Below are 22,577 nucleotides of genomic sequence, written 5' to 3' on the forward strand. Positions count from 1 at the left end.
GGGAGGAGTATGTATGGTCATTGCGGATGTATGGCGGCAAGCCATTGTGGATCGCGGGGTCGTTGTGCTTGGTAGAGCGCAGTATGTTATTCTGAGGATGCACGATGAGCACTTTGGTGTGCTGAATGTCTATGCGCCCAATCATGCTAGTGCCAGAGCAGAGTTCTGGACCCTTGTTACAGATGCATTGCCCGAGGCCGCACATTGGTGTGTCGGGGGAGACTTCAACATGCTTGAGGACCCGGCCGATAGGGTGAGAGGCAGTCATGTTACAGTGCACGGCACGGAGCTTGCAGCTTGGGAGCGATTTTGTATGACACTGCGGATCACTGATGCATGGCAGCATGAGGCTTTCTCCCGTTCTTAAGACAATCTTAGTTTTTCTCGGTCGGATCGCCGGCAGGGAGGGACTAATCTATCAACGGATTGATTGCTTCTATGTGGGCGACAGGTTCGGGGAGCGTGGTGGCTTCGTTGGCATTCTCGTTGGCACCTCTTTTTCAGACCATGCGCCAGTTATTTTGACACTAGAGGAGAGGACACGGGAGACCACCTTGCAGTTGAGGATCCTAGAGAGGATACTTACAGACCCCAGTCTTTTTGAGGACATTGAGAGGATATGGCATGATAGCCAGAGCTCTGACTTGGATGCAGCAGGCTAGTGTGCCCAGGGACTCATCGAGCTCAGCTCTTTTTTGCACGCTACAGCCTTGATACGGCTGGGAGAGACATGAGAGCGGGAGCGTCGCTTGAGACGTAGCCTTGCTTCGCTCCAACGTCTTCAGGAGCAGCAGCCTACATGTGAGTGGGTGGCGTCCCAGCTGAGCCAGGCACGCCAGGAGGTTAGAGAGGCAGAGGAGCAAGAGACACGAGTTCTACTATCATCGCCAGGCCTCTCAGTGGACGCAGCTTGGTGATAGAGTGACTGGGGAGTTTTTTGAGATCATCGGACCCCGCCATGCTCGAGCAGGAGTACACCAGCTCAGGAGGCAGGACGGATCGTTAGCCACTGAGCCCGGGGAGATTAGAGCTATTGCCATTGAGTTCTATAGAGACCTGCTTTCAGCGGAGCCAGCCACGGAGGCACGTGATGCTTGCAGACAGACTGTGTGGGCCCATGTGCAGAGGAGGGTCACAGATCGTATGCGCACAGTTTTGGGTGAGCCCCTTTCAGAGGATGAGCTTGTTGAGGCTTCGAGGGTCCTTCCGCGTCATAGTTGTCCTGGGGAGGACGGATTGATGCCTGCCTTTTTTATGCGCTATTGGGACCTTTTGGGGCCAGGCCTCCGCAGGGGTTTTCAGTATGTTTTGGACACTGGGGTGATGCCACAGAGTTTTTTAGAGGGCTTGATCTTTCTTATCCCCAAGAGGGAGGGAGTGTCAGATGATATTCGGCATTGGAGGCCTATTACGATCCTCAATACTGTCTACAAGGTCCTAGCAAAGGCCTTGAGTTTGAGGATCTAGCCCTTTCTTGGGGATTTGATTCATGCTACTCAGACAGGATTCGTCAAGGAACGCAGTTGACAACATTTTCACCTTCTGGGAGGTGACGGCCCGAGCTAGATTTCTCGGTGAGGACTTGGTCGTTATGCTTCTCGATTTTGAGAAGGCATACGATAGAGTTGATTGGGGTTTTCTAGAGGGCACTATGCTTCGCCTAGATTTTGAGCCAGACTGGATTGGAGGAGTGGCGGCTCTATATTCCACAGCTCGTAGCCAGGTGTTGATGGCAGGAGGACGGGGGCCGAGTTTTGAGTTGACCAGATCAGTCCGTCAGGGATGTCCTCTCGCCCCGTTCCTTTTTCTTTTCTTTGCAGAGGCTATGAGCATGTATTTGACAGCAGAGGAGGTTGGTTTGAGAGGACTCCAGCTTCCAGTCCGGGGAGAGGACCTGCTCGATTCTGAGTTTGCTGATGACACGGGATTGTTTCTGCATGGCCAGGAGGCCAATCTACAGAGGGCAGAGCAGTCGCTACAGGTTTTTGGTGTGGCTTCGGGATCATTGATCAATTGGCGCAAGACAGTGGCTTTTTGGATCAGTAGCGCTCCTGCTCCGGCATGGAGCCCAGACCCGGGTTTTAGATGGATTCCTCCTGGCACAGCAGTGCGGTATTTGGGATGCCAGATTGGACTTGATTTGTCACCTGAGCAGCAGATCGCCCTGCTTCTTCTGAGCATTTGGAAGAAGCTTTTATATTGGAGTACAGCTCGGCTATCCTTGGCTGGGAGGGTGGTGGTGACAAATCAGGTGCTTTTAGCGACTATGTGGTATATCACGTCTTGCTGGATTTTCTCGAGCTCTTGTATCAGCCAGGTATAGAGGCTGATCAGGAACTTTCTTTGGTCTGGGCGGGATGGTCAGCTGGCCCGGGTTGGGCAGTTATTACTCTTCCGCTGGCCCAGGGGGGCTTGGGCATTATAGATCCAGCTGATCAGAGTAGAGCCTTATTGGGGAAGCTTATTGTTCGGGGGCTGCTTCCAGGCAATGAGCCTTGGAAGGAGCTTCTTTTTCAGCGGCTGCAGGCTAGAGCTCCCCCTGGCACTTGGGCACCAGAGATTCGGTGGATCTTCACAGAGATGAGGAGGATAGGCCTCAGTAGAGGATGGGAGGACAGATTTGCCTTGAGTATCCTGCGAGCTTGGGAGTTGCTGAGACCGAGGCTTTCTCAGAGACCTTCCACTTGTGATGAGGAGCGGGCCAGACAGCCGCTCATCTGGAGCCCCGCGGTACGCACAGAGCAGGGTCATATGCTGGGTTCTCGGCCTCGTCTAGCCTGGGGACCATTGGCGGCAAGCCCAGCGCGCAGTTTTGGAGATTGGCAGGCCTTTTGCAGTCTCCCGGAGGAGATCCTGGCGGAGAGGCTGAGTCACTTCAGAGGGGGGCTGATTATGAGGGATGACATTCAGGAGGCACTCACTGAGGAGTGGTTCACGCCTTTTGAGCCAGCGGCCCCACGGTGGATGGGAGCCTTTACACAATTGGAGATCCTGATTGCTTTCAGAGCTTGCACTGAGGATGGTAGATGCCTCTACTATGAGATACAGGATGAGAGCAGACTTCAGAGAGTGGAGGCGGAGTCGCCTTTGGTTGCAGAGTGCATCTTTCAAAGGATACGGGTAGTGGCCGCCGCTTCTCGGAAGTGGCATATTGATCCAGACCCTGCAGATGTGGACTTTGATTGGCGCATATGGGCATATGCTGCGCGTCCCTTGGCCCGGCTACAGTGGGACCCTGGCGAGTACGAGTGGCATGATCCTTATGCGTCCCCCGAGGCCACAGAGATCACCTTTTTCCAGTACACTGTTCGTTTGGGGAGGCATATTTTGACTGCGAGGAGGACGGTCTTTCCAGCTGCATCGGAGCACTGGCGGCTTCAGGGACTCTCACAGGAGTTCCTGGAGGATTTTTGGACCAAGCTCTGGGCTAGTAGACAGGCACGCAGGATCTCGGCTTTCCTGCCCACAGGGGCTCTGCAGTTGGCACCTGGCTTGTCTACAGTGGCCTTCCGCCGGCCTGCGTCCGATGCGGCCACCCATTGGAGACATAGAGACATTGCCTATGGGACTGTCCACAGGTGCAGCAGATTTGGCTAAAGATGCTGCGCATTTTGGCCCCCCTCTCTGCAGAGGGCATGTATACGTGGGGAGCCGTTGCTTGGTTGACTTCGTCAGGCTAGCTCTGGGATACGAGACGGAGCAAGACAGCCAGGCCAGAGAGGGATACACGATGGGAGCTCCTCAGCAGCCTCACCATATGGTTCACCTGGAGAGCCCGTTGTTTCAGGGCCTTTGAGGGGAGACTGGAGCCACCAGCAGAGACTGTTCGGGCTATCTGGCAGGAGTTGATTCACACCCTGCGAGGACAGTATGACCGCATCCGGGGCGACTCGGATCGAGCGATCTTGTGGCGCCAGGCCTTCCACACCACTTGGCGCAGCGGCCCTTTCTATACTCTACACGCGGGTACCCCCGCTGGCACTGCAGGCCACCTGTTTGGATTTTCCCCCCTCCTATTGTATGATATAGCCTCTCAGCTATTTGTACTTCTCTACACCTAGGGAGAGTCTCCCTAGCTGCCTTGATTGGATCTCTGCTCTGCCTTCTTACGAGCAGGAGAGGGGTTTTGTAGCCCAGTGGGTTTTTTTATAACTAATGAAAGGATCTTTTCTCGGAAAAAAAAAAAGGCTGAAAACCCCAGAAGCTAGGAAGCACCAACTTGCACGGGAGGGGAGAGAGGAAAGGGGCGGGGAAACGAAGAGGAGGATGGAAAGAAAAAAAGAAGGGGGGGGTGGGGGGTGGGGGGAGCTTGTGCACGATTCTGTACCATAACACAAAAAAAAATAAAATCACATGGTGTGTATTTTTCCTGCAGCTAATCAAATGAAGGGCTTTTACAAGCGATGGCTGTCCCCTGGTGGGTGTGGTCGGTAAGTGGGCCAGCAGCAGCAACTATTTAGGGCGAATAGTTTTGAAAACAAGGTTGTCCAGTTACAAGGTTCATGACTGTTCTGCCACCTCTGACCTACCCAAACATGGCGTGTATTTTTCCTGCAGCTGTGTAGAAACTATGGCAACACATTTCTATGCTCTTTCTAAAACCATCGTTTATGAGTAAGCTTGTGGTTATTGTAAGAAATTCAATTTCTAAGACAGCAATAAATTGCACACACATATTGCGGGTTTGAGGTAATGTGGATGCAAGATGGCTTCACTGGGATCTTAAGTTTCTGCACTGCTGCCGGACTATTCTCCAGTTGGGAGTGGGAAGAATGCTGCTCAAGTGGAGAGCTTTTACGAGGGATGACTGCCCCCTGGTAGGCGTGGTCAGTGTGCAGCAGCAGCACCTATTTAGGGAAAATAGCTTCTAAACAAGGCTATCCACTCAAAGGTTTCGGACTGTTGTGCCACCTCTGACTCACCCAAACATGGTGTGTATTCTGGCTAGCTGAGTAGGAACTCTCTAAGTCTGTACAGCTAACTGGGAAATGCAAGCATAAAGTCGTCAAACATGAATTTTCACGAATAAAGTTCAGTATATTTCAGCCATGAAGTCTAAAAGCAACTCTGCAATTGGATACAAGTTATTGCAAGAAAGTCTCTCATAGGTAGTGTCGAGCTTGAAGCTCCCTCCCGCTAGCGTGCACCCCTCTCCCCCTCCACCTGTGTACTCGCCAGCACCATCTTCATCTCGCCCCCCTCCCGTGAGCCCTGCCTGTCAGCCTGTCCACTGCCAGCGCATCCCGCCCTTCTGTGCCCAGCCTGCTCGCCATTGCCCTCACCATTTCCAGTCTCCCCCCTACTGTTCATCCCTCCTGCCTGCCAGTCCTCCGCCCAGCGCGGCCACCCCTCTGTGCTCAGCCAGTTCGCCTTTGCCCTCTCGTCTTCTCTGCCAGCCCCACCCTCCTTGCCTCTTCGCCTTTCTGCCACCCCCAGCCCCAGCCCCAGCAACACCCCCACCCCCCCCCCCCCCCCCCCCCCCCCCCCCCCCCCCCGGGGTCACCCTATCCTCTTTAGCCTCTCCTTCGTCAGGTGTGTGCAGCTTCGGGCAGTTTTTTCTGTAGCATGTTTCGGCGTCTTCTGGTCTTCTCTCTTTCAGGAGGATTCCATGGCAGCGGCTCCGTCATCCCCGACTGAGGTCGCTGTCCCTTGCCTTTCCTTCTCAGAAGCAGACCTCCAGCTCCTCGCTTCGGCAATCGCCTCCTTGGAGGCCTCCACCTTGGTCTCCAAGATTGTGGGCAAGCCACTTGGTTCGAGGACAGTTCAGGCATCTTTTGCAGGCAAGCCTTATCGGTGGGCCTGGAAAAATCACTGATATTCATCCTTTGGGGCGTGTATACTACTAGATCGAGTTTGATTTGCTTGCAGCATCGGACAATGTCATGTAATTGAACACCACCACACCCCCCCCCGCCCCCCCTCCTCCCGGGTCATCCTATCCTCTTTAGCCTCTCCTTCGTCAGGTGTGTGCAGCTTCGGGCAGTTTTTTCTGTAGCATGTTTCGGCGTCTTCTGGTCTTCTCTCTTCCAGGAGGATTCGATGGCAGTGGCTCCGTCATCCCCGACCGAGGTCGCCGTCCCTTGCCTTTCCTTCTCAGAAGCAGACCTCCAGCTCCTCGCTTCGGCAATCGCCTCCTTGGAGGCCTCCACCTTGGTCTCCAAGATTGTGGGCAAGCCACCCGGTGCGAGGACAGTTCAGGCATCTTTTGCAGCAAGCCTTATCGATGAGCCTGGAAAAATCACTGATATTCATCCTTTGGGGCGTGTATACTACCAGGTCGAGTTTGATTTGCTTGCAGCATCAGACAATGTCATGCAATTGAACCCCGTCACATTGTGCACGGCCCACGTCTTCTTTGCAAGGTGGCAGAACGGCTTTGACCCAACGTCCGACCCTCTGGCTGGCATCTCAGGATTTCTTGTGATAGTCTGCTATCTTGGTCTCAGGAAGGAATACCTTCCCCTCGTGCCGGTGATAGGTGGTGTATTGGGAGATTGATGGAATCCCCTCCCACTGCCGGTTCAGCTCTTGCCGGGCGGGGATGCCTTCTCTTCGTATCTGCATAGCCTCTGTGGAGTCGGATCCTCATGTCATCGATTCCTTGCCTCCGTGGAGCTCCTATTTTACAGAGAGTGGAGTACTGTGGCCTACCCGGCCAATGCTTCATTTGCCGGCAGATGAGACATCTTGCTAGACTTGTCCATACCTTCACTCCAAGAGGGCTCTCCCAATTGTCACCACATCCCCCCGCTCCCAACTTAGCTCCTCATCAAGGGAGGGGGGGTCCCAGTCCCTAGGACTCAGAGCACAAGGTCCCGGCCCCCGAGGACCCCGGTGAAGGAGAGCAGTGGATTGCCGGTCCAAGGCGGAACTACCGTCGAACTTCTAGAGCAGAGCGGCGCCGCTAGGCGCGCTAGTCTGGCAGGCAGAGGAGGATACGGTTTTGTCAGAGGACCGTTACGAGCACTTATCTTAGCACCCCTCTTTTTTCCTTTTTTGGAGACTGTTGCCTCGTCATGATCCCTATCTAGGCATCTAGATTCTTGGGAGGCCCTTTGATCTCTCAGAGCCTCCGGTGGGCCCGACCTCGCAGCCTATGCCCCCCCCTCTCTCACAAGTGATTTTTCTTTCTTCGAGCTCCCTCCCCAGTGTCCCCCCCGTCCCCCCCCCCCCCCCCTGCGGCAATTGTATGAGCTAGCCTTCTACTCCTAGAGCAGTCAGCTGGAGGAGAAGAGCATCCTTCCCCTTTTCAGTTTCTTGATTCTTGCTTCTCTTTATAGAGCTGAGTTTGTACTTAGCCACTATGGCCGTTTTGCTCAATAACTAATAGAAGGATCTATTTCCCAGGGGGGAAAAAAGAAAGCCTCATATAATGAAAGGTCCTTGAAAGCAGACTAGACTATTTATTAAAGTAGTTTGTGCTTGAGAACTATCTCTGGCAAAAGACTGGGTTAATGTTGAAATGCAGTCAATCTTTCAAAATTAAGATACTATAAAGGGATGCATGCTGTAATGGATGTCAAGGAGGGGCTCGGGAGATTTATGTCTCCCAAAAAAACAGAATGAGACTATCAATACTGATTAGTTAGGATAATGCTAATTAGTGGGACACTTAACACTAGTTTTGTAATTGGACACTAAAGTGTCCTGAGGACACTTTAGTGTCCTGTTTCTCACCAAAACTTTGGAATTTTTTGGGGAACTTAGAAACAACATTTCTACACCTTGTTTCAACCATAGGTCGGTTAGAAGTCAAAAACTAAAGGGGATTTTTCATGATGTCAAAACACAAGCTATATTAGAAATTTGACAAAAAACTCTAACTTGAAATTTTCATTGAAATTTGAAGCTGTTTTGTCAAAAATCCCATAAAATGCCTATAACTTCTTGAATAAATCATGTTTTTCATGCTTGTAAAAGTCAATTGGTAGAACTTGGGGTTTCAATACAACACAATCTCCTTTAGGTCCTAGTTCCTAAGCTACTTGTGAACTATAACAAAAATCTCATAATTACTAAGATGCTGAAAAAGAGGAAAATTTTGGCCTTCCAAAGATACTTCTATAAAACTAGGGTTATGTTAGTGCAAATTGGCAATCGGAAATGATTATATAGTTCAAAACCAAGCTAATACATATTTTTTGGGGTCCCAAGCTCAAGTAAATCTTACTACTTGAGCGCTATCTTAGTTTTTCAATCGTGCTACATTTTTCAAAATTTCTAAATTCTCTCTCAACAACCATGAAATAAAGGTTTAAGGTGCCCAAATTATGTTTGTACAATGTACCTTAGCGGAATTATTCTATACAGACAAAATGTTGCAAGTTTACTAAGGAATGTAATGCGTATGACTCAAGAATCTAAATCCAGAATATTTGTTGTGTGCAGTTTTGACATTTTGAAACAATTAATATTTGTAGCTTACTAAGGGGCTTTTACATATAACTTTAAGATCTCAATGGATAGAGTAAGCATTGTATCACCTTAAAAAACTTGCAAACATATTAAAACCATGTATTGGTTTGGATACAAATGGATGCTAAAAAGTGGTGTATCAAACACACACAACTTCCTACTATTTTAGACACTCTCAATTGAATTTTATTTCATGTGAAACTTGGCAAAATCTTTGACACAAATATGAAATAATTACTTGGAATTTTTCACGGGGCTTAGTGATTTTTTTCTCTAAGCTTATAAGGCGGTTTTCTCAAACTTGAGTTCCAGTCTCATGCAAGTCCTATTTATAGGTGTAATTCCTTATCGTGCTAGCATCCAAATTGCAAGGTTACATTTTTTAAAGACACACTAGGTTACATATTCAAACTCCTCAAGAGGGATTTTGAATATGTCTTTCTTAGCGCAAGTAGCATTTTATTTGCATCGTCCGAAAAAGGACACTTAAGTGTCCTTTTTTGGCACCAAACTAGTGTTAATATGAATTGTCCTACTTAATATGAATTGAGTTTTAGAAAGTTGAGCTGGCATGAAGTGACCGTAAAATTAAGGACACCCTCATCTAGTGTCTTAATGAGGACTCCCAAGTTGTAGGTGAAGAACTAGGGAGTCAGGACTCGGATGAGGCCTTGGTCAGGCTCGAGGTTGGGTGGTGGGTTCTGGTGGTAAAGGACACAAGGGTTTGGGTGAGGAGTTTAGGCATGGTGTTGGTCTAGCCTCAGGCTATCGCTGACTGGTGAGCTGGCCAGTCCCTTCGTGATGGTCCATGAACTAACTATTGGTGTGTTTCTGAAGTTGAGACGCATAGCTGGCTAGTCTTGCCAGCCCAACGTTGAGAATGGGTTCCAGGGCAGTGGGGCTTGGGTTTCAGCATCATCAAGCAACAAATGTAGCGGTCTGTTTTTAAGGCAGCCATACTACCTAACCTGGTTGGAAAGGCCAACCTGATCTGACGAGCGATAGGGGGACATTTTCGGCCATATGAAAGGAAGTGACCAAAAACGACTCTCTCTCTTGAGTACTAAAAGCCTTGAAATTTTCAACGGGTTTCTATTTAAGTTCACTTTGTGTTGCTACTCGATGAGTTGAAGGTTAAGTGTAAAGAGGTTTTTACTTTCTGCTTTATCTCATCATCCTTATTATTGTTTTTTTTGTCTTGGTTTAGTTTGTAGGAAAAAGTTAAAACTTCTTTGATATTTATGCTTTTCAAAATTCTCTTTATTTTTAAGCTTTGTTACATTCCAATCATACATATAGTCATGCACATAAAGAACCCCTTGCCATCCCTTTGGGCTTCCTGATAGGGCTGTTTCCTGTACCCATCCTTGGCGTGCACCTAAACTGCTCTGTGCAAACCTGAACTAAAGGTGCTATGGAATGGGTTTGAATTCTGTCAAAGGCATGTTTTGAGTAAGGTTCAACACCAAAGGTTTCTAAACTTGAGAAAGCATTTCTTGGGGTTTCTCACAAATCCTTTCTGGTCAACCATGCTCCCAATTACCGTGCTTCAGCATAAGCAATAACGATCAACAACATTGCTCCCGATCAGGCAACTTGGACCCATTTGACCTTCAGAGTGGGATCCGGGCTTTTCTGTAATTTTTCCAGTTTTCAATTTGATTGTAAAGCGTTTTCAATATATATACAAAGGTTAAAAAATTTTGAGTGAAGAACGTGCAAAATAGCCTTACTGCAAGCGGTACTCAGTTAGCACTTTTTGGGAGACATTGGCTTTTTATTCTCATGCTGTTGGCTACCATGAGAAACTAATTCTTGATTTTTTCAACGCACAAGTCGACCAACTAATTGCTACGCATTTTTTGTTTGCCGATTTGCAGAAACAATTTTCAGAGCTGTTACTTAAAGCTGCTGGCGATTATGGGGCTTTAACGGCTGCAGTATCTGATTTTCAGTGGACACAGGGATTCAAGCATTCACCTGCAGTATGGGGGGTGAGTGGATATTTGTCTTTATCTAAGGTGATTTTGTGGGACTTAGCATTTAGTAATTTTAAATTTAACCTACATACGTTAAGGAGATGGAAATTAAGCTTTGAAAGAGTGCAGCTTAGTCCTCTGACTAGATGGCATAGCCTACAGCTTTAACGAGTGTTGAGTAATTTGGGTGAAGCAGGACTGTTTTAGCTTTTTCGTCGTAATTTGACTATTAGTGTCTGTATCCTGTATGCTTTAATATGTTGATGGGAAGTTTTTTGATGGCAGGAGCTTTTGCGACCTATACCAGTAGCCCTTGCATCATGCACCCGCTACTTTGAAGGGCTTTCATCAATGCGAGAAGCTGTAACATCAATGCAGAAAGCGCGTGTTCGTTCCACATACCCTACAACACCTGCTAAAGATCCATCATGGGCCTCAGACCGGGTAGACTCAGATTGTGCCACCCCACCTTCATGGAACCAAGGGAATTATGCTCTAGAAGAGCCAAATTCAGATGATGTGATTATCCGCAGTCGGAAGAGGTCAGATCAAATGGAGCTTTCAGTGGAAGACTCAGACTGGGGTGGTTCTATCTCTGATCTTGGGCAGTCTGAGTCTGCGGATGATCTTAGACAGAGGCGTTTGTCCTGGCCTGGTTGAGGATCTGAATAGGATGCACGGTGTGCGTGATGGCGAGATGTTCCTAGTCTGAAGCTCAAATTGAAACTCAGCTTGCACTGTAGCCTTTCGGATTTGCTGTGTTTGTGAAGGTCTTCACGCGCATGGTATGATTTATGACGGTCTTTCTGTTCTGGTGTTTTGGATGTCGACATGGCTATTGGAACCTTTTGGTCGATGCCGCTTGCTCTATATGACTCTGCTTCTACACGGATCGTGTTCTTATTGTGTATGGATTACCATCCTTCTAAGGAAATGGACATCGTGTGCTTGTAGCAGCCGTGATAGGTCGTCCATGGTTGTCATTTCTTATTTGAGCCGACTGCTCAGCGGCATTATTTATAAGGATTGTCCTCATATTTTTTCCTGTGCTTGTAAGGATGTCGTCGAAAAGGTTCCCTCTCTATGTGACGTCACTAATCTTGCACCTCCTCTATCACCTTGTCTTCTCTATCACCAAGCAGAGCCAACACAATCTATTATTCTTTGAAGAATTGCACTTGCAAATCGTCAATCATCAAGGACACTCCCCTTGAAGGTCCCTCATGTGGCGAAACACTAAACCATCTTCATTTCCAAATGGTGGTTTCTCTCACGGCACCTTCACTAATAAGTATTGGCAAGTTGATTAAAAGGTACATCGAATGGGACTTCTTCAAATTTGAAGGAGAATCTGTCATGTGTAGAGGGTTGCATCAAATTTGTACGCACACTTTTGAAGGTATGCTTGGTTACTACTTGAAGGATCTTCACAAAAGCCATTTCAAGTTCTTGTGCCACAACATTTCGACTGAAGAAATAACTCGTGGTCATCTGTTCGAGTGTGCATGTGTCGTTCTTTTGATAATTCTCGTTCTTAGATTAGTTCGTTCTCCTTGATGTTGATTATGACTACCATTTTGTGACCCTCCACCTCTTCCTCTATCTTGGCAATATTTTTCTTTGTACACCCGGTTTAAGGGATAGGGTTGGCTTGTTTTCGAAGGATGTGAAGAGTTATATTATCCAAACAGTCACGATGAGGTGTGGGTACCATGTGAATTGTGGTGTCATTTAGCGAGGGCATGAAGTATGTCCAACGTTTCTTGGTTATACCAGCAGTGCGGTAGAGCAATTGGTGAAGCGTGTGTGTTTGGGGTAAGGTCTCATGATCGAGTCTTACTTGGTACAAATAAAAATCTCGCATTACAAAAAACGTTTCTTGGTTATAGACTACATATGTGGCATCTTTGAATTTTGTTATTTCATAAGTAGGGACTCCATCATCTGTTACATATTAACCATGCACAACCAAGGCACAAGGAGAGGAGAAAAAAAAGAAATCTTGGATTTCTAAAAAAATAAGAGGAAAAAATTCCTTCGATTGACCCTTTGTATGTCGGCTTCCATTCTTGTGTTTCCCTTCTTAATGTCTTTTACATACCGTAGTAACGTGCGGATTGAGTACTAGTCTTCCATAATGGAGGGCTTGTTGTGGTTGGAGCATACCAAACATGGAGCATACATTTGAGGCTTCTTTGAAAGATTGACAATAGCTTTTGCATGTTTTTAACCAACCAAAAGCATCATTTTTAAACAAATCCACGAGGAGGTTGCCTAATAAAACTTAATAAAAAAAAAAGAGGTCCAAAAACCCCAAACTTGTGGTTTGTTGTTGAGGTCATTTTTTAATGCATTTGACTCAAGAAGGCTCCACTTGATCCCCTTTCCACCACAAATGTCTTTTTTTTGTCAGCAATGTGCATTTGCTAGTTTTAACATCCTCAATATCTACAAAACCAAGACAAATTCGAACAAATGAGGTTGCATTATGTTACATTTCTAGCATGGGCATAGGTTGATGTTCCATGGGCCAAGGGAGTGTTGGCTATTGAGAGAGCTAGATAATTATCCGTTTACTTAATCCTCTCAAGAGATCATGTAGATAAACATATATAAGACAATGTAAAAATATATGCCCTACGCGAAATGTTGAAGTACAAATCATGAAAGCTATACATATCCTGTTGCATTTCAAAGGGTAAATACGAGCCTGCAAATGATAATTAGATGAACCTTACTTCATCAGCCCTTCAATTATTTAGAATCTAAAAGTTCAAAAAAAGCAGCATCAAGGTCGAGGGCTCTCCTAATCTATCCAGCGGCCTACGTAATCTTTGGTAAAATCGATGGTATGCAAGCATCCTCTGAAACATGAGTAGGCACACACATGTTATTGTATCTTTCCTTTAGACACTTTTTTTCTAAATGTTATACGCATTCTTGTTCACGCAACTTGTATGTAGCCTTTAGGTAAACATTTTAATGATATTTGGAATTCAATGATGTTCTTTATCCTTGTAAGTTTAAGACATCAATATGGGCATCTGATTTCATTTCTCTTTTCCTCTTTTAAATGTAAGTTATGGATATATGGATAGATTAAGTGTCGTTTCATAACCCAAATGGGGCAAATTGGGAAACGTTCTCAATCTGTTTTTTTTTTTGAGCCTATATGTGTGTCAAGAATGTATTGCTATTTGTGCTAATAGAGCGGAAAGGTGTGGCACTTATGATGTAAAAATAGTGTTTCTTCTTATAACGATATAAAACTAGTGGCGCTTACACTTGTGCTCATTTTGATGCTTAGATCCCAACACTCTTTCCCTACTCTTCACTAGAATGCAAATATAAATGCCAAAAAGAGACCTGTCTCTTATAGTGGATTCATGTATATAGTAGTGGGGATGGGGTATGGGTTAGTCTCTTATTCATGTCCTAATTTGGTACTACACATCCAATAAAACCATTCATAGTTCACCCCCAAGATATAGAGGAATAAATTGCATCCATAGTGGACGGAGTAGGGGTTAGTCTCTTATTCAGGTCCCAATTTAGGACCACATCCTAATTTGGGATCATAGATCCAATAAAAACCACTCACAGGTACACCCCACTGTTTGTGTCCCTGCTTATGTGTGTGTGAACAACCTCTAAAAAGGGCATAAATGTGGGTTTAAGTCTTGTTCATATGTTCGAGTGTGTGAACACCTTCTTAGGTAAAAACACACCTTATATCAGGATAAGATCTTTATATGTGCCACATTTCACTAGTGTGTGTAAGTTGAGAAAGGAGACAAAAAAGGAAGCCCAGGAAGAGTGTCACCACCGAAGAGGACGATTCAAGTGACTCTTCACACAAGACACTCTAGTGGTAGTAGCAAAAAAGAAAGACAAAAAGAAGAAGTCCGAAAAGGTACATGCAAGTTCCACAGAATTAATGCAGTAGGTAAAGTAGTTGGTACAAGAAATGAAAAAGGGTAAAGGAGTAGATTTCTGAAAAAATGTGTTCTGCTCACAATGCAAACAAGAAGGCCACCACAAAGAGGAATGCTTGGTACCTCCAATTTGTTCAATATGTAGCATGTACAACAAAAATACATGGAACTGTAGGTACATTATGAAAAATAGAGCTTCCATGGTGAATAACATAGAGGGAGCGGAAAGAAGACCTCCTGGAAGGGGAAGGTTTGGGAATAGAGGTCGGAAATTCTTCTGCAAAGAAGAAACCAAGGAAGTTCCAGAGGAACCACTAACTTCACATGCTATTATTGCCAATAGCCCGGGCATACCAAAGCTGAATGTCCCATGAAAAAAAAGCACGACGAAGAAAGACATGAAGAACTGATGCAGCTTAAGGAGAATCTGCCAAGTGCCAACATGATGTAGGTAGAAGACATGCAATTGGAGGTGCACGACATCCTAGAAGTAACAAGGGCTAAGGCAAACGAATATAAGGTGGTGATAACTTTGATTGATGGCCAAGACTCACCAAAAAGCCACAAAAAGGCAGCTGTGGATTGAGAACAACATGACAAAGTAAGCATCCAAACTACAAAGGAAATAGAAAAAAGGCATGGCAAGAAAAAGGAGGATGATGCAAGAGAAATCCCTGCAGATATTCCAGAAACAAGTGGAAGAAAGCATACATAGCACTTCAACAAGGAATGCAGAGAATAGAACCAGAGAGATATTGACTGGTTGCAATCAAATGTAATGTCATTGCTGTTGGATAGACAAGTTCAGCTGAAGCAACTACTAGACTTATGCCCAAGCTTCAAATCCAAGATCTTGTTAGAGCAGGCATTGAAGGACTTAGCAAAGAATTAAAGTACACGGTGGAGGAAGAGACCCCGGAATCTGGCAATATGCAAGCAGGAGAACCACCAACATCTAGAGATGATGAAGTGGCTAAAGTCACAATTCAACTCAACAATGTTCTCATTAATGATGTAGTATTGGATGGAGGATCTGGAGTGAATGTGGTCATCACAGAAGAAACCGCATTAGGTTTAGGCCTCAAGTGGGAACCCATTCAATTCAACATAAGAATGGCTGACAATAGAATAGTGGTGCCAAAGGGAATATTAGACGGGCTGTAGAGAGGGGTCGAGGACCTCATCGACCAATATTGGGTATTCTGGGGTGCCGGAGCCGGGGATAGCTTTCTTTTAAAAAATGTATGAGAATCAAACAAGTTGACTTCAAGGTGAATCTAGTGGTGAGTGACCATCATAGAAAATCACACTGGGTTCTACTAAGTATTACTAGGAAGACCTTGGCTAAGACATGGTAAGGTGAAGTAGGACTAGGGCAGAAATATAATTACCATAAGAAAGGGTAAGCGGAAGGTGTTTATTGATCTCATGGATACTAAGAGACCTTTAAAACCTGCTCAAAGCAGCCAATCCATGCCGAAACATACAACATGTCAGAAGGTTTTGATGATGATGAAGAAACCAAAATATTCCGAACACCTAGACTTAGTACCATTATACATGGTAAATGTGGAGGAAGCAATAAGGCAACACACTAAAACAAAGGCAGGAAATGTGGAAGTGGTTAAGGATCAATCAATGAAATCAGAAGCAAATTCTGGGAAAGTAGAAAGCTCGAAGCTAAACAAGACCCTACAGGAAAAAGCCATGGAAGAAATTAAGTGGGCTCGGAACTTGGAACAAGAAGAAGAAATCCAGGAGATCCGAGATTGGGTAAAGAAGCAGAAAGAAAACCAGGGAAACAATGCAGTTAAGGTGAGTTCGGAAAAATTATTTAGTTTGTGATAATCCACACATATTCTAATCTTCATGTTATTTTTGGGGACTACTACAATCAGAGATATCCATGCAATGTTTTCTATAGGTACAATGAAGCCTACCCTCAATAGCCTATCAATTTCTTCTTTTACTTGTTCTGCATAATTTGGGTTCATTCCGTACCTTTGTTGCCTAACTGGTATGGCTCCTTCTTTCAAATTGATGTTGTGCTGGAAGAACTTAGGGTCAATGCCCTCCATGTCTTCATATGACCAAGCAAAGACGTCTTGATACTCCTTTAGCAGTGACACTAGCTCCTGTTTGAATTCATCCTCCAATTCTAGGATAATCTTTACATTCTTTTCTTCTCTTCCTTCCCCTAGATTTACTTCCTATAATGGAGCAACCAATTCAGATCCTTTTCTGCTCCCTTTCATGGACTCCCTACTTGATGAGGTTGTCGGAAAAGAGATGTATTCCTTCTTAGATGGTTTCAATGGATATAATCAAGTGAAGATGGTTCTAGAAGATTGGGAAAAGACTGCCTTTGTCACTAAATGGGGGGTCTTTGTGGCAACTATCATGATGTTTGGCTTGGAGAATGCACCAGCAACTTTTCACAGAATGGTGAAGAAATCTTCTATGATAGATTTTATGAAAGCTTTTAGATTTTAGTGTGTCTGGGGATAAGGCTAAACACATTTATCACTTAAGGTTATGTTTGCAGAGATGTAGGCTGAAGTTGAATCCGACCAAGTGTGCATTCACAATAAAATCCAAAATTTTGTTAGGACACATTGTGTCGGCCCAAGGATTGGCCATAGATCCAGCTAAGGTGGAGGCCATAACCAAAATATCTGCTCCCCTGAACATAAAGCAGCTTGAAAGATGTCTTGGCATACAAGGTTTCTAAAATATTTGGCTCATGTAGCATATCCGTTATATGCTCTAACAAAAAAAGGATGCTAAATATGAATGGAGCCCAGAATGTGAAGGCATTTCACTGGCTCAAGTGCATGGTGTCTTTTGCATTGGTAATGATGAATCCTAAATGGAATCTAATATTTCATGTTTATGTAGATGCCTCAGATAGAGCAGTAGGCAGCACACTCATGCAAGAGAAACAAAAAGGGTACATGCAGCCTATACATTATGTCAGAGCAAGGCTCTCACAAGAGCGGAAAGAAACTATAATACAACAGAGTGAGAAGCCCTATCCATGATCTTTGCCATGAATAAGTTTCGGCACTACCTTCTGGGAAATAAATTTGTTCTCCATGTGGATCATCAAGCTCTCATCTATTTGGTGAACAAAGCCTTCCTGGTAGGGAAAATGACAAGATGGATGCTCCTACTTCAAGAATTCGAGGTCACCATTGAGTACACACCTAGAAAAGAAAATGTAGTGGCAGGATTTCTATCCAGACTAGATTTCGGAGAACCTGTTTTGGAGGGTGTAGAGGATCAGCTTCCAGATGCCAACTTGTTCACAGTTACATCATCTGCAGTAGAGGAAGACTGGTATTATGACATGATGTAGTTTTTGGAAGATTGGTCTTTTTAGGAAGGATATATTGCTGTGATAGGAAGAAGAGAATCGCCATAAGAAGCATAAATTTCACAATGATCGCTGGGCAACTCTACAAAACAAGCATATATCAAATTCTTCGTCGAAGATACGTTCCGGATCATGAATATCCAGCAGTGCTAAGGGAAGCACACTGCAGCATCACCGGAGGACACATAGGTGGTGAAGTAACAGCCTGAAAAGTTTTACAAGCAGGCCTATGGTGGCTAACTGTCATGAGAGATGCCAACATGGAAGCAAGGAACTGGGATGTCTGTCAGCGGATGTGCCAACTCAAAAATTCTGATAGGATGCCCATCACACCCATATTGCCCCTAGCACCATTCATGAAGTGGGGATTAGATTTTGTTGGACCTATCAAACCACCCACAAAAGGCAGCAGATGTGAATACATCATTGTGGTAACATATTACTTCACCAAGTGGCTAGAAGCCAAGGTTGTGAAAAGAAACTCCGCAAAAGAGGTGGCGAAGTTCCTCTTCAAAGACAATATTACAAGGCACGGGTTGCCAATAGAAATAATTAGTGATCAAGGATCACATTTTTTGAACAAGGTGATGAAGGGACTAATGGAAAGATACTTGATTAATCACAAGAAGTCCTCGCCTTACTATCCACACTGCAATGGTCAAGCGGAGTCTACCAACAAGGTGCTTACCAAGATTTTGAAGAAGATCATAAATGCAAAACAAGAAGGATTGGGACCATAAGTTAGATGCTACACTATGGGCATTCTGGACATCATTTAAGATTGCTCTACTGGGCAAACACCATTCAAAATGGTTTATGGTTTGGAAGCAGTCATGCCAATGGAATACATGGTACCTAGTCTTAGAATAGCAATTCAAGAGAAGCTTCCAATACATGGTACCTAGTCTTAGAATAGCAATTCAAGAGAAGCTTCCAATGGAAGAATCACAAGAGCATAGAATACAGGAGCTCCGAGACTTAGAAGAAAGACAAATTAGCTCCTTGAAAGCAGAATAGTACAAAGAAGAAGGCTTGGATAGACAGACACCTCAAGCATAGAATTTTTGAAAAAGGTGACTCTGTGTTAGTTTGCAATGCCAAACTGGGACCCCATCCGGGAAATTCAAGATCAGGTGGATAGGACCATTGAAAGTGAAAGACATGGTCAGCCAAAATGCTTTTTCCCTAGAGAACTTGGATGGAACGCCCTTCTCGAAAACAATAAATGGTTTTAGGGATGAGGAAGTACAAAGGCCATCTGGTGGAAGTCCCGCCAAAAGGAGAAGAAGCGAAAGATCTGGAGATAGTTTGAGGCATCTTTTGTGGCATGATTTCATTAGTAGAAGTCAATGCGGAAGATCATATAAATCGCAAGACTGCGGAAGAGTGGCCAGTCTGCAAGAATTATCAAACCACTAAATCTTGGGTATTGCAACAAATCACAGCCTCCTGAATGACAAAGGAGCAAGTGACCAGACATGTGCTGGCTCGAGCCACGCGGATGATTGCATGAAGGACAAGTGTCATAGCATCATTAAATCTCCACTCGCAAACGGTAAGGTGGGAAAATGGCAAAAATGCCTTAATTCCATTAAATCGAAGGCGGTGGCCATGATGTAAATCAAAGGTCACATCGCATCAAAAATAGGGAAGCAGAAATGACAATACCCCAAAAAAGGAAGACAAGAAGAGGAAACATCGGCAAAAAGAGTGCCGAAAATCAACAAAATGCTCAGGTCTGACAAGAAGCCAGAGAAGAGCCTAAGCCCGCCCATGTTCATACAAGACCTGAGGAAGCAGGAGCATCAAGAATGGGCAAAAAGGTGCAGGTTTGACAAACTTCTCGACCGACAGTGGGAGCTGCAAGACCTAGAAGAAAGAGCGAATCTCATCAATCACTTCTTAGAAACCAACACTGTGCATGTGCAGGGGAAGGAGCCAATAAAAATTTTAGAAAATGCAGTGCACCATGTGATGGGTCTGCCCATTGATGGCACTCTAGATACCAGCATGAAGCCAAGGGTAGATAAAGAGATCCCCAAGACAGGCAACATGCACCAGGTGTGAAAGACATAGTAGATGAAACCCGACGGGAGCAGTTTGTCTTCTTCTACAGAACATCATGTTCATGGGAAAGATGGAGGACATGTCCAACAAAAATTACAAGTTACTTAGAGCAGCAGAAGTAGGAGAAAAGATAAACTGGGTGACAATCTACAAGGAGAATTTGGCTAAGAGGGCAACCACCTGGGCAAAGGAGAAGTAGCCCATCGTGGTTCATGTGCACTTAAGGGCAATCGCTCAAGCAGCAAGATCTGTAGATCGGTGAACAGGAGATGTCTCAGACAAGTTAAAATACAAGGAAGCCATAGGATCTTCGAAAGCACCCAACATAACATTCAGCTCGTTTGAGGATGATGTGAACGATGAGGAGGAGTGGCAAAAGATTGCCAAGAAAGCAAGTAAAAAGAGGATAAACTGAGTTGACGAAGAGCTGCTGCCTGACCCAGAAGAGGTCAAGAAACAAAAGGCTGAAGAAGAAGAAAGGAAAAAAGAACTAGAGGAGAAGAAGAAACATGAAGCTAATGCTGAAGCTGAAAGAAAGAAAAAAGCTGAGGAAGCAGAGAAAAGAAAAGAGGAAGAAGAAAGGAAAAGGAAGGAGGAAGTAGAGAAGAAGAAGGAAGGGAAACAATAGAAAAAGAAGGAAGAAGCAGCCCAAAAAGGGAAACTGCTGCCAAAATAGAGCTCATCATACTAATAGGACTGTAACCATGGGTAATAGCACTTGCACAGAAGTCACAAGAAGGGCCAAGTCACCAAAAAGGGAAAATGCTTGCCAAAACAAAGCTCATCATACTAATAGGACTGTAACCATGGGTAATAGCACTTGCACAGAAGTCACAAGAAGGGCCAAGTCATCAAGACAAATTGCCTAGAAATTTGGAACCAGAACTCCCTAACCAACAACTTCACAGGGACAAGGGGCTACTAACCATGGCCTAGAAGATCCTCTCACATACTCTCTCTATAGTAGTAGAGGAATATGAAACAAAGGCCCAGAGTACCATCAGAGAGCTCAGTGCACTGAACCAGAAGCAACATAGTATGCTATTGAGTGACACAAAAAAGACCAAGGAGCTAGAGCTCAAGTCACAATCAATGGCACACCAAAATGAGGAGCTGCAAAGGAAGATAGCCATGGAAGAAAGGTCACTGGTGGACCAAAAGGAATTGAGTGAAGGAAAAATCAGAGTCCTTACCAGCTAAAAAACTACAGCAGACAGAGAAAACAAGGCTACAATGGAAATTGGAGCTGAGGGAAGCAAAGGAGGAAATTTCCAGACTCCAAGTAGAGAATGCAAAAGTAAGAGAAGATGCGGAGTTGAGCACTGAAAACACTTAGATGTCGTTGTGAAGGGAGGCGGAGAGACACGGAACACCTCTATAGCAATGCCTTTCCACAGCTCGGATTACACACCAACATCAAGAAAAAAGGGGCACCAGTCAACTACTCAGTGAGCTGACACAACATTTAACACCTCATGCATGAAACTTTGTCTCTACCCTCATTCAATTTTCCAAGCAACTGGAGGAAACCTACATACATTTGATCAAGACATGCAAGGGGAGATGGGCACATCAACATCTGCCACCCTTTACTAAATTGATTCATATGCATATAGGGGTGCACCCTCATCATGAAATAGGCTCACAGCCTTAAGCAAAATGATAACCACAGAGAAATGGTGAGAGAACCACTTGACATAAACAAGGTTACATTCCATCAAGTATGAGCTTTCTGCAAAACTTTAGTTTCCCAAGAAAAGACAACATCAGTAAGGAACTTCAATTCTCCAAACCTGGCAAGCAGTGTGTGACTAGGAGGCACAATCACTTGAAGTTTATGGTCTTCACTCTGTCTGTTGAAACGACACCTGTCTGTTGAAGAAACGTACCACCATACATACATATTCTCTCAAGCAAAACCAGAGGGCTGTCCTTCTCATACACATGAGCTTTCCACAAAAACAGAGAGCTGGCTATCATATACATGGGTTTTCCAAAGCCACAGGATGGTGATCCTCATATATATATGAGTTATTTCAAAAAAAAAGAACAAAAACTGGCCAGCCGTCACTTACATGCATGGGCTGTCATCATGACAGAAAGCTGCATTCTTTATGCGTGGCACCTTCTCCTCATTCACACAGGTTGTGTTGCAGCTTCTCCTCCCCTCCTACACACAAACATAGAGAGTGCTGCGCAGCTTCTCTTATATACATGACTGCGCTTCTTCTTGAGAGCACCTTCCCACAAAAAAAAAAACGAGCACTTCCTCTCACACAAACTGGAGTGCCGTGGGCTGTCTGAGAGTACTTCTCTTAAAAAAAACGAGCTCATCTCCTTTCTCTCTCAAAACACAGAGAGCAGCGTCTTACACACAGGGGAAAAAAAACGGGCTCTCACACACCTAGAAGGCTGCGCCTTCTAACACAGAGGTTACGCTTCACCTCTTACACACATGGGCTACGTAGGCTATCTAAGAGCATCAGAACAACGAGCTCTCCCTATCACAAAACTGAAACTACAGCTCCCCCGTCTCTTTCATGCTTTCTCCCCCTCCTCTTATACACATAGGCTGCGCTGCCCGTTCAACCAAAAAAATATTATACTATTTGTAATACTCCAAGGTATGTCAGGTTGCCAGAGAGCTCACCCCCACCTCCACGCTGCGCTTCTTTGACAATCGGGGCCAGTTGAAGAGTCTTTTGAAGCAATCCAAGGCCACCTTCTATTTTTAGCAAGCCTTGTATTAAATCCCAGGGTGACTCTTGCACTCAAGGAAGACTTTGCACCATTTTAATAACATCT

General features: G+C 45.0%; 1 protein-coding gene across 1 annotated transcript in view; it reads left to right on the forward strand.

Annotated features, from left to right (window-relative positions):
- The window catches only part of AUG2 (HAUS augmin-like complex subunit), a 74,399-nt gene extending 62,960 nt beyond the window's left edge, over positions 1 to 11,439 (forward strand). Inside the window, exons 5-6 of the mRNA XM_086798106.1 lie at positions 10,296 to 10,409; positions 10,680 to 11,439. Of these exons, the coding sequence (XP_086654232.1) occupies positions 10,296 to 10,409; positions 10,680 to 11,054 (489 nt within the window). The 3' untranslated portion in view covers positions 11,055 to 11,439. The remainder of the gene's footprint in view (positions 1 to 10,295; positions 10,410 to 10,679) is intronic.
- Positions 11,440 to 22,577: the final 11,138 nt, after the last annotated feature.

This window comes from Cibotium barometz, chromosome 5, assembly GCF_041138505.1.
Source record: "Cibotium barometz isolate CiBa-2024 chromosome 5, ASM4113850v1, whole genome shotgun sequence".
NCBI lineage: Eukaryota > Viridiplantae > Streptophyta > Polypodiopsida > Cyatheales > Cibotiaceae > Cibotium > Cibotium barometz.